The sequence below is a fragment of the Dipodomys spectabilis genome, unplaced genomic scaffold, assembly GCF_019054845.1.
Source record: "Dipodomys spectabilis isolate Male_0828 unplaced genomic scaffold, ASM1905484v1 ptg000163l, whole genome shotgun sequence".
Lineage (NCBI taxonomy): Eukaryota > Metazoa > Chordata > Mammalia > Rodentia > Heteromyidae > Dipodomys > Dipodomys spectabilis.
Window position 1 is genome coordinate 16,691,539 of NW_024870840.1, and position 12,360 is coordinate 16,703,898.

At 49.2% G+C, this 12,360-nt stretch overlaps 1 protein-coding gene across 1 annotated transcript in view; it reads left to right on the forward strand.

The window, feature by feature from the left end:
* Btbd11 (BTB domain containing 11) overlaps window positions 1-12,360 on the forward strand; it is a 226,066-nt gene that overhangs the window by 205,115 nt on the left and 8,591 nt on the right. The window contains exons 11-14 of the mRNA XM_042693126.1: window positions 324-502; window positions 7,283-7,388; window positions 9,025-9,127; window positions 11,027-11,108. Of these exons, the coding sequence (XP_042549060.1) occupies window positions 324-502; window positions 7,283-7,388; window positions 9,025-9,127; window positions 11,027-11,108 (470 nt within the window). The remainder of the gene's footprint in view (window positions 1-323; window positions 503-7,282; window positions 7,389-9,024; window positions 9,128-11,026; window positions 11,109-12,360) is intronic.

The window sequence follows — 12,360 nt, forward strand, 5'->3', positions numbered from 1 at the left end:
TATCAGAAAGTTCTGTAATGTCTTACCATAATAACAATAATGATGATGGATGATGATGATGATGATGATGATGATGATATAGCCTACAGAAAAGCAGACACTCATAGTTCAGAGAATTGAGCTATGACCTTCAATTCCAACTTCTGCAAGTCTTGGCTCTGTTTATCAGAGGTCAGTCCTTTGAGCTCATAGTTTGCTAACATCTGAGGGGGAGGGAAAAATAACCAACTTCCAGATAAAAACATGCTTCCCCTTTTGGTTGTTTCCTGTCCTCCCCTCTTCTTCCTCCCCTTCCCCTCCTCCCCGGGCCTCTTCCCTTGCAGGTGTCCCGTGGACTCTTCACACGTGGCTCGAATCACTGCGCATCGCCTTCCAGCAGCACCGCAGGCCTCTCATCCAGTGCCTGCTCAAAGAGTTCAAGACCATCCAGGAGGAGGAATACACAGAGGAACTCATCACCCAAGGCCTGCCCCTCATGTTTGAGATTCTGAAAGCAAGCAAGGTACGAGAGGGCTGAAGCTATTGCGATCGTTAGAACTGGAGGTTCACCTATCCTAATGGTATCTGGGCCTGACACAGCCCTTCGGGTAGAAAGACCATTGTCCTATCAGCCAGGGGTGGGAAATGCACCCCAGCTACCTGCAGCTACTTATGCAAAATCATTTGTGGTGCAGGTGTTCAGCCAAAGTGTATGCGGGTGGATTAGACAGCTTCTGACTCAAAAGCTGTAATGCTGGGGGTGATACCAACAGGTGCACCCCAATAGCCTGTGAGGAACTGTAGGCAACAGTGCCTCCTGGGAACAGTCGATGAGGTGTATGATTCAGAAGGAAGAAGAGGGAGGTAGGCTCTAGGAGGCCCGTAGGCCTGGAGGGACCATGGAAATCAAGCAGGAAGAGGGAATGGATGTGGCCCACTGAATAAACAAGACTCAAATCCCTGTGATGGATTCTGAAAAAACAAGCACTGGATAGAAGCCTTTTTGGGTAGAGAGGGTTGGAGGAACCTAGCTCTGACCCCTGAGTGCTCACCACCATTACCAGAAACAAGGACATGCACCACCCCCGCATCCCTTCCCAAGTATCTCAGGACTACCCTGAGATTCATTCTTAAAAATCTCTCTGGGGATGGACTGGGAAGGTGGCTCAGTGGTAGAGTACTTGCCTTGCATGCATGATACCCTGGGTTTGATTCCTCAGTACCACATAAGCAAAAAGAAAAAAGCCGGAAGTGGTGCTGTGGCTCAAGTGGTAGAGCGCTAGCCTTAAGCTGAAGAGCTGAGGGACAGTACCCAGGCCCAGAGTTCAGGCCTCATGACCAGACCCAAAAAGAAAAAAATCTCTCTGGGGCTGGGTGCTGGTTGCTCACACCTGTAATCCTAACCAGTCAGGAGGCTGATATCTGAGGATCATGGTTCAAAGTCAGCCCAGGTAAGAAACTCTATGAGACTCTTATCTGTAATTTACCACCAGAAAATCAGAAGTGGCACTGTGGCTCAAAGTGGTAGAATGCTAAGCCTTGAACAAAAAAAACCTCAGGGACAACATCCGAGCCCTGAGTTCAAGACCCATTACTAACCAACACAAAAATCTCGAGCTGGGAAGGTGGCTCAGTGGTAGAGTGCTTGCCTTGCATGCATGAGGCCCTGGGTTCAATTCCTCAGCACTACATAAGCCAAAAAAGCTGGAAGTGGCACTATGACTCAAGTGGTAGAGTATTAGCCTTGAGCTGAAGAGCTGAGGGACAGCGCCCAGGCCCAAGTTCAGGCCCCACAACTGACAAAAAAATAATCTCTTTGGAAGCTGGATGCTGGTGGATCACGCCTGTAATCCTAGCTACTCAGGAGGCTGAGATCTGAGGCTCACGGTTCAAAGCCAGCCCAGGCAGGAAAGTTTGTGAGACTCTTATCTCCAATAAACCACTAAAAAACAGGAGGTGGTGCTGTAGCTCAAACAGTAGAGTGCTCGCCTTGAGCTGAAGATGCTGTACTCCCTGCTGAGGGGCCCTGAAACCCAATTGTATGTGATAAGGAGGACATCAGGGCTAGGCAGCCTTGGTGCTGTGGTCCCCTGCCGACATCAGTGTCAATAGCCAAAGACAAGATGAGGACATGGCCAGTGCCCCAGCACTCTGACCATGAGAATGCCAGGGAGGACCAGGCTCTGAGGACTTTGTGCCTTGGACCATATCATATACCTAAGGACCTCCTATCCAGGCTGAGGGTCAATGCAGCACAGTGGTTAAGGGCCTAGACTCTGGAGCCAATGTACAGGGGTTCAAATCTTGGTGCTATCATTTACTTACTTTTTGTCTCTCTGCTTCCAGCTTCCTATGAAACTGGAAATGATGACATGTGCAATCTGTATATATGGGGACATGGCTATACATATTTAAGCTTCAATGGAGAGTACCCTAATGCCATTTGAATGGTCTCCAACACCAACTGAGCACTTGCCAAGTGTCTGGCTATGCTGGGGAAGGCCTGGACAGATGGAAGTGAAGCATTTAACACCAGCAGCTACTGTGAATCGCATGTGGAGAACAGGCCACCTCTCTCGAGAACCTTGTTCTCAGTAATTCTCTCTGCAGACCATTCAATTCCCCAATTCACACCCGGAATTCAATGTTTTCCAAACTCACTCAGCATCACAGCCCTTTGAGAATACACTGTCTCGAAATATATTTTGCCTGTTTAACTACATGCCTGGCATTAATTCAAGCATGTTACATAAACTCATTTGCTCCTCACACACCACTTCTTTTTTTTGTTGGTGGTGGTGGTTGTGGGCTTGAACTTCTGGGCCTGGGCTCTGTCCCTCAGCTCTTCAACTCAGGGCAAGCACCCTACCACTTGAGCCACAGCACCACTTCCAATTTTCTGGTAGTTAATTGGAGATAAGCGTCTCACAGGGCTGGGAAGGTGGCTCAGTGGTAGAGCGCTTGCCTTGCATGACTGAGGCCCTGGATTCAATTCCTCAACACCACATAAGCAAAAAGAAAAAAGCCGGAAGTGGCGCTGTGGCTCAAGTGGTAGAGTGCTAGCTTGAGCTGAAGAGCTGAGGGACAGCGCCCAGGCCCAGAGTTTAGGCCTACCACTGGACAAAAAAAAAAAAGAGTCTCACAGACTTTCCTGCCTGGGCTGGCTTTAAACCTTGATCCTCAGATCTCAGCTTCCTGAGTAGCCAGGATTACAGGCGTGAGCCACCAGTGCCCAGCTTTACACACCACTTCTGAAGGAGATCCCATTCTTTGCTCCCATTTAACAGATAGGGAAGCTGAGGCGCAGAGAGGGTGAATCATTTGCCCCCAAAGACGCACATAGCTGATGTGACACACATAGCCAGGTTTGAACTCAGACGGTCCAACTCCAGTGCCAGCTCTCTTTACTTCTATGCCAGCACAGCCCTCCCCCACCCCAAGAATGGGCTTTGGGAAACTTGTAAAGTCCTAAGAAAAACTGTCCTATGAGGCAGAATACATAAGCTCCCCTCCTGAACTGGCTGGTGGTTGCCCACTGTGGGTACAGAAGGAGTTCAGAGCTGCCCATGCCAGACAGCAGGAGAGACCCCTCAGAGTGAGGACACCAAAACATGGCCCACCTGCTTTCAGAGCCTCTCAAAACACTTGGCTTCCAGTCCAAAGCTAATCTCATTAGGTGCTCTCATTAGCACCCAGCTGCAGCCTGGTGTCCCCAGACCCTGGCAGGCTGGGTTTGTGCTGGCATCCAGGCTGCTGACAAACACTGGACATGGGAGCAGGTGCACTAGCCCTAAGATAATGAGCTTCAGTGACTCCATTAAAAGCGAAGCCTGCTGGGAGCATTTCAAAGCCCAACACCTCCTTCCCCTCTGATTTAAAAATAAATGAATAAAAGGTTTTCACCCGAAATCACCTAAGAAACCATCTGAGGAAAGGCCTCACTGGGTCTGTGTTCCTTCGGTTGTCTGGGCTTGTCTGCTCTCTTTAGGCTGTAGTTGGAGTTTCAGAACTTACTGAGGCATCATGGGTACTTAGAAAACTGAACCTATGGTTTAAGTAAATCTAAAGTATGACAGATAAGTTCCCAGATCATAACTACAAAGCCTAGTAAATTTCCAGGTGAATAGACCATGATCCAACACTGGGCCTAGAAACACAGCATACCTAAGTCCCCGAGCCCCCAGTCAACCACCCAAGGGCTACCACTCTCCTAGCTTCTGATAACAGGCTTCATTTTGCTTCTAGCCCTGGTTTGACTCAAACAGCTCATTTACATAGGAAATACTTCTCTGAACCTCCCACATATGTAAGATTGACAGGCTCAGACCATCCAAACTGCCTTCCACAGATGCAACATTCCAACTAAGGATCATACAGACCACCTTCTACATATGAATCGGGCATAGAACCAGATGTAGAGTACACAGATTACCACACATGAACCATAAAAACTGCCTTCCACACAGGGAGCATGCAGCCTCTCTTCCACATGTGGACCATACAGATCACCAGATGTGGACCATATATAACTGTCTACTACATATAGACCAGACAGACCAACTTCCACATGTGGATCATACGGACTACCACATGTGAAGTATACAGATTACCACCCATGAGTCACACAGACTTCTTTCTGTACTACAGACCACCACAAATAGACCACACAGGCCACCTTCTATGTATGGACCATATAGATTGCCTTACACACACGGGCCATCAGATCACCTTCCACACATAGACCACATAGATCACCTGCCACACGTAGACCACATAGATCACCTGCCACACGTAGACCATCAGATCATCTTCCACACATGGACCATACAGACTGCCTGCCACATGTGGAACATTCAAGCTGCCTTCTACATGTGGACCGTACAGAAAATCACTGAAAACCACACCAACCACCTTTCCACATGTGGACCATACAGACCTCCTTCTGTAAGTGAACTGTAGAAGGCATGTCTTGCCTGTCATGTTGGCTGAGTGCAACAGCTATTAATTACCTAGAGATTTCTGCCCTGCTAGGCTGCCCTTCCCTGGCCCACTAGGTAGAGAATAGATTTGATATGTGGTATTCTATTCCTATGCCCTTTGGCATTTCTGAGTCACTGCTTTTCAGCATCAGGAATGGGATGCACGCAGCAAAATAAAGCCCAGTGAACAACATCTCTGCATTGCCTCTCTAGTGCTTGGAACCCCAGCTGGTTTTTACCTCTCCACCTCCTAGAGTCTGCTTTTATAAGTAACATTGAGCGTTTTCAATTCTATTTGTGTCTTAGTCTGTTATCCGGGGTTGTAACTGAAGATCTAAGGTAGAGCTAGCTTATAAAGGAAAGAGGCTTACTTTATTTAGATCACAAGCTAGCAGAAAAGAAGTCCAAGGCCATGAGACCACCAAAGGCCTCAGGTTGATTCTTCATGGCCAAAATGGGCACATGCAGAATAGAAACACCACACTAGACAGCCTCACTTATACCAACTCTCACAATAACCAACCTAGCTCCACAAGACTATATCCAGCCCTCTTAACGAACTGCTCACCTGTTCAGGGCCCAACCATCCCTGGGCATTGTTACACTGGGAACTGAATTTTAGTGGGGAAAACCATTTTAAAAACACAGTAAGTTAGCATAAAGAGGAAAGAAAAGCATCTCTGCTCTGCCTTCCCAGAAGTAGAAATAATAGTATGCTTTTTAAAAAATCATCCTGGGTATGCTGTTTTTATCCTCTTAAAATATCTGAGATCCAAAACACCATCCAAGAAGTGGCAAAGCCCCCAGTGGAACACTGGCTTTCAATGTCACCAAAAGCAAAAATCTCCTTTGAAACAGAAAAATAAATATTATATAATATATAATATTATAATATATATTATAAACTGTGAAGCCTCACACAAATGCTCCAGTCTCTTTATGTAATTATCTGGGGACAAAATGACAACTACTAAGTAAACCTAGATGATGTCCCCAACTTTTTGTTGTTGTGATCAAACACCTCTACAGCTTAAAGGAGGGAGAGCTGGTTGTGGCTCATGGTTACAGACAGGTCTGTCCATTGTTAGCTGCTTCTTTGTTTCTGAGTCAGCCCCTCATGGCTACAGTGTGTGGTAGAGCAAACCAACTCACCTCATGGCAGACAGGAAGCGGCCAGCTATATACTCTTCGAAGGCGAGCTATTCATGACCTACTTCTTCCACAGGCTCTACTTCCAAAGAATCGTGCCACAAGTTGGGGACCAAATGACCCACACATGAGCCTGTGGGGGAGCATTCAGATTCAAACTATAGCACCATTCTGTACAGAACTACTCTAATACCATCTGGGAATCCACAGTGTGAATTCAGAACCTTTGCAGATGAGATTCACTTGCAAAGGCAGTTTACTCCAAGGCCCTCATTTGTCAGCCTCAGGGTAAACACGGATGCAGGACAAGTGTGTGTTTATAGCAGTCTTTACCCTTTTGCTTGCCTACATTTATCAAACACTAGTTGGGCTCATAGACACACAGCCATAGGCAAGCCTCCTATTTTTCTATATTTTTCTAACCCCCTCCCCACCACTTTAGCCCTTTGCTTCAACCCCTCTGCCCAATAAAAAGCAGTAGAGCTGTGAGCTGGCCTCCTTCCACACACTGACGTTGGATGAATAGAGTCAGCTCCGAGTGAGAAGGGGTAACAAGGTCCATGGGCTCTGTGCAGTGACGGGCAGCTGGAAGTTGTTCCTCACCCTTTCTTTATTCATCTTTCTTGAGAAGTGATTCAACTCATTACTTCCACATTCAGAAATACATCAGCCCCAGAATCTTAAGACAGAAAAAAGCTGAGTCCACTGTTTGGCTTGTTAGGGGAGCATGGGGCCAAAGGGACTTCCTGCCGTGTATTTTGGGACAAATAGCTGCTCCAGAATTTGAGATTACTGATAAAAGTCGATTTGAGATTTAAAAAAAAAAAAGAAGAAAAGAAAACTTCCTAATTGGTAAGCCACAAAAATCTGCTTTCCCCAGTGGTTAGTAAGCAGCCAGGGCTAGCCCAGGTGAAATTCACTGCACATTTTATTGTGAATGTAAATATTCAGCAAAGCTAACCCACCACAAATAAGACACCACAAATAGGACAATGAGACCTGAATCTGGTAAATCCAGGACAGACCAGAGTACATGCATGTCCTCCGGGGGTGGGACCTGCGGTAAATGTTGGCGGTGGGGACTTTCATCTGGTAGATGTGCTCCTGTGGTGACAGCTTGGCTGTGACCATCCACGGCCCCCAGGAACTCAGCTCCTCTCTCTCCTCCTCTGCAGAACGAGGTGATCAGCCAGCAGCTGTGCGTCATCTTCACGCACTGCTATGGGCCCTACCCCATCCCCAAACTCACCGAAATCAAGCGGAAGCAGACCTCGCGCCTGGGTGAGTGGCTCCGGGTGACTTCCCAGATCCGTGCTGGCCGCTGTTGGCAATGTAAGGACCAGGAGGCAGCAATCTGTGGGGAGAGGGGGAGAAGGAGATGAGGGCTCTGGAGGGCAAACAGGAAATCAGTACAGGAGATGGAGATTAGAAGATCCCCTTTACTGGGTGATAAATAAATCTGGGGGAATGTGGACAGGGAGACTGGCCAGACCACCACTGGATCAAGCTTTCTCTTCAAGTCACAGACTGCGAACCCCACCCAGGCCCCAGGTCCCTGAGTGTCCCAGACAGAGGAGATTCTGCTCAAAGACCCGGCAGGGCATGGCAGCTCCCCCCCCTCCATCCACCAAGTCATCTCTGAGGCATCCCTCCTCCTCCCTGGAGAGGGAGGAACGGAGGAGAATGAGAGGACAAGTGTTTCTTGCTAATGGAAGTCCTTCTACAGACCTAGAAGAGAAAAACACTCCCCCCCCCCCCACACACACACATATACACTCATAAAAGCAAGTGGGGACATAGCTGATCCTTCTTGGACACTGCACTGAGCCAGCTGGCTGTGACCAGGAACTTGACCTCCAGTAGCTCCTGGGAGCCCCAAGAGGCAAGTCCTATGGCCCATCTCAGATTCCAGCAGCAGCATGGCACAGGGTGAAACTAGGACTGAGGCCAGATTCCTCTGCCTGAGCAAAGATGGTGCTGGAGGGGATGGAGGACTGGGTATGGGTGACCTCGGGAGAGGAAGCTGTGGGCACAGACCGTGCATCTGAGACAATGTCACCCTACGTGAGTTGTATTAGGTGGAGCGTTAGTTAGACTAGAAGGCTGGGTGCTGACACCTGGGAATAATCAGAAAGGCCAGCTCTGGCAGGTAGTGCCTAGAAGAGATTCTTGCTGGGTAGAGACTGACGAGGAACTGCAGCGGGGAAGGGCTGGCAGATACCCCCAACAGGCTACTCCCTCAGGAGCGTGGGGTCCACAAGGCTAAAATGACAGGTGTCCCGGAGGAGCTGCATGTTCATACAGGCAGCCATGGCATCTGAGTGCCCAGATTCCAATGCCGGCCTGGAGAGGTTACTGCAACCTCTGTGTACCTCAGTTTCCTCCACTGCTCAGCGAGGATATTGTGATCCCTGCTGGTCCTGGCCCTGAGCTGAGACTCTGTAAGTGCATGGTGGTTCCATTTTTTGTTGTTGTTGCCGTAAGAGATGAGGTGGGGAGGGGACAGGCTGCTTTGTCCCTGGCCCTAAGAAAGAAAAGATTGAGTTTTCCAATCACTGGGCAGATACACAGGGGGGAGGGGCAGCTCTTCTAAACCAGGTCTGTGGATAGGAAGCTGGACACCAACAAGCAGGAGGGAAGATGGGGTGGGCAGCGTTCACCTTTCATGCATGTAAAAGCCCTTTTAACTCTGTTAACAACAGCTCTGTTGCTGGAGAAACTCCTGTTTCGCCGGTGGGTGTGGCCTCCAGTGGGCGTGGCCTCCCGTGGACCCTGTCCTGTTTGCTTCTCCACTATCCCAAGAATCATCCTTGGCCTCGGTTTCCCTGTCTGCCCTCTCTTGTCCCTTCCACAAGAAGGGATCCGAGTATCACCCTGTTTTCTGCTACAGCCAGCCCTTCTCCCTTTCCTCTTCTAGATCCGCATTTTCTTAACAATAAGGAAATGTCCGACGTCACGTTCTTGGTGGAAGGAAGACCGTTTTACGCCCACAAAGTGCTGCTGTTTACAGCCTCTCCACGGTAGGTACCGCGCTTTGTTGTGCCTGTTGCTATCCCTTGCTCTTTGAAGTTCAATATTGGTGCTGTCTGCGCTCAACTGGTAGAGCTGCTTATCAAAATCACGGGCTGTAGGAGTACCAAGCTACCCCTTCCTACAACCTGGAACAATAAAACCCCATGCCAAGGGCTTGTGTACAGAATAAGGATTGTCTGTGGACTCCTTCCGCCAATGCCCTTGTGCAGTGAACAACCTGAGACACCTTACCTGGAAGCTTTGCTCTCAAAGCCAGCACTCCCTGAGTGCTACGGAGTAGATTTTGCCATATGCTGCTCAAATATATAAACCCTGAGCTTCTTCCCCCTAACTGTGGCTTCATGTGGAAGTAGTCAGAAACTCTTCACCCTCCCTGCTAGCTCTGCTGGGCCCTGTGAAGACCTGTCAACTGACAGGAGACCTGTCAATTCTCCTCCTCTCAGTTTGTATAAGTTCGGGTCCACAGTGGTGAACCAGAGGGCAGAGGATGCTGGTCTAAGGAGGAACTTTGTGGCCTTAGAAGGGAGTGGAGGGGGGCTGGGAAGGTGGCTCAGTGGTAGAGTGCTTGCCTCGTATGCATGAGGCCCTGGGTTTGATTCCTCAGCACCACATATACAGAAAAGCTGGAAGTGGCGCTATGGCTCAAGTGGTAGAGCACTAGCCTTGAGCTGAAGAGCTAAGGGACAGCGCCCAGGCCCACAGTTCAGGCCTCATGACCGACAAAAAAAAAAAAAAAAAAAAAGAGCTCTGTGTGTGCGCACGTGCGCGCGCACACACACAAGAGAGAGAGGGAGAGGGAGAGACTGCTGCCTTGCAAGAAGAAAGCCTTGAGTTCAGACCCTTGTACTGTACATGAATAATAGTGTAGCGGTATCTATTTTTTTGTTTGGGCAAAGGTACCATGGCTAGGTAAGACATCAGCACTGGATGATGCTGGTATAGGGGGAAACAGGATCTTCCAGCCTCCCTTCTGTGGATCTAACAGCTTCAAAATGAAAGGTTTAAAACAAAAGACCCAAGCAGGGTGTGTGGTGGCTCACACTTGTAGTCCTTGTTACTCAGGAGGCTGAGATCTGAGGATCACAGTTCAAACAAAGCCAGCCAGAACAGAAAAGTTCATACTTATCTCTAACCAGCAAAAAGCTGCAAGTGGAGCTGTAGCTCAATGGTAGATGACCAGCCTTGATCAAAAAAGCTAAGGGACAGCACTCCAGGCCCTGAATTCAAGCTCTGATACATTAAAAAAATAAAATAAAAATAAAACAAAAGACCAAGCTTGGCTTCCTCCACCAAGGTTCTGACAAGGCATCTACCCTCAGGAACCTGATAGTTTCGTGGATGAGCAGAAAATTGCATTGGAAAGGCAAGTCTCAGGCTGGGAATGTAGATTCCTGGTACTTTGGGTTTGACTCCTCAGTACCACATAAACACAAAATAAATAAATATATATATATATATATATGGAAAGACAGAAAGAAAGACAGAAAGAAGCAAGCAAGAAAGAAAAACAAACAAACAAAGAAACAAAGAAAGGAAGGAAGGAAGGAAAGACAGAGGCCAGGTCACCCCCCCCCCAGCACAACGGGACACCCTGGGGAGTGGGCATGTTGTATTACATGTCTACTATCCAACTCCATCAGACCCCTGCAGACAGGCCAGGGCTGCCACAGAGGCAGGAAACAGCAGGGCCTGGCCTCACCCAGCAAAGCCAGGCAGCCCCAAGCTCAGGGGCCATGCTCAGGCAGGAAGATGGGCGGCGCTGGGACAGTGCCAAGTGGTGGACAGGTTTTAGATGGCGGACATTGCCATCCAGTCGTCAGGTTGAGAAAGGAGGTGACAAAGAGAACAGTGAGAGATTGAGTCTGTTCCCTTTGTGTCTCACTCAGGTTCAAAGCTCTCCTCTCCAGCAAGCCCACCAACGACAGCACCTGTATAGAGATTGGTTATGTGAAGTACCCCATCTTTCAGGTGAGCCCTGGGGTGACTGGCAACACCGGGGGGGAGTGCGGGGAACATGTGACCACCTCCAATCCTCAGCCTGGGGTGTGGGCCACCTGAGGAGACCCCCACAAAGACCCGCCAGCCTCTGGCACAGCGGAGTCCTGCTCAGTGAATCATTCCCATTGCAGCTCCCAGCCCCATAGCCGATTACAGCATTCTCTAGGTGGGGTGAGGCTGCCCTGTGCTGACACAGCTCACACCAGGTAAACTGAGGGTGGGAAACCCAGCAGAAGTGGGCCAGGCATCAGCAGCTCACACCTGTAATCCTAGCGACTCAGGAGACTGAGATCTGAGGATCACGATTTGAAACCAGCCCAGGCAAGCAAGTCGGTGAGACTCTCCTCTCTAATGAAAGGCCAGAAGCGAAGCTCTGGCTGACATGGTAGAGCACCAGCCTTGAAAGAGCTAAGGGATAGCACCCAGTCCCTGAGTGAAGCCCCAGTACTGGATTCTATTCCTCAGCACCACATAAGCAGAAAAAGCCGGAAGTGGCGCTGTGGCTCAAGTGGTAAGGCGCTAGCCTTGATCTGAAATGTTGAGGGACAGCACCCAGGCCCCGAGTTCAGGCCCCACGACTGACCAAAAAAAAAAAAAAATGTGTGTAGCTGGGCACTGGTGGCTCACACCTGTAACCCTAGCTACTCAGGAGGCCAAGACCTGAGGATCTCGTTTCAAAGCCAGCCTGAGCAGAAAAGTCTGTAAGACTCTTTATGTCCAATTAACCACCAGAAAACCGGAAATGGCACTGTGGCTCAAGTGGTAGAGCACTAGCCTTAAGCTGAAGAGCTGAGGGACAACACCCAAGCCCAGAGTTCAAGCCCCACAACATACACACACACACACACACACACACACACACACACACACACACACACACACACACACACACACACACACACACACACACACAGAGCATGTGTGGTTGGGAGAACTGGCCCAGATTCCCACAGCTGCTCCTTACAAAGCTGAGTATGAGACCAGTCCAGTTCTCTTCCCTTCCTCCCTCCCATGGCCACCTGGGCCCTCCCTAAAGTCACTCAGCCCTACAGAGAGAATTCTAAGGCCCATTAGTATGTGGAGCCTGAGCAGGAAACCACACGTCTTGCCCCAGTGCTCTCCAGAGGGCCCTTTGACCATTAAAGCCTGGATAATTGTGGAGGTGGAGGTTGTTTTAATAAGGACTTGGCTCAGAGAAAGCCCAGGGTGAATGTTTGTCAAG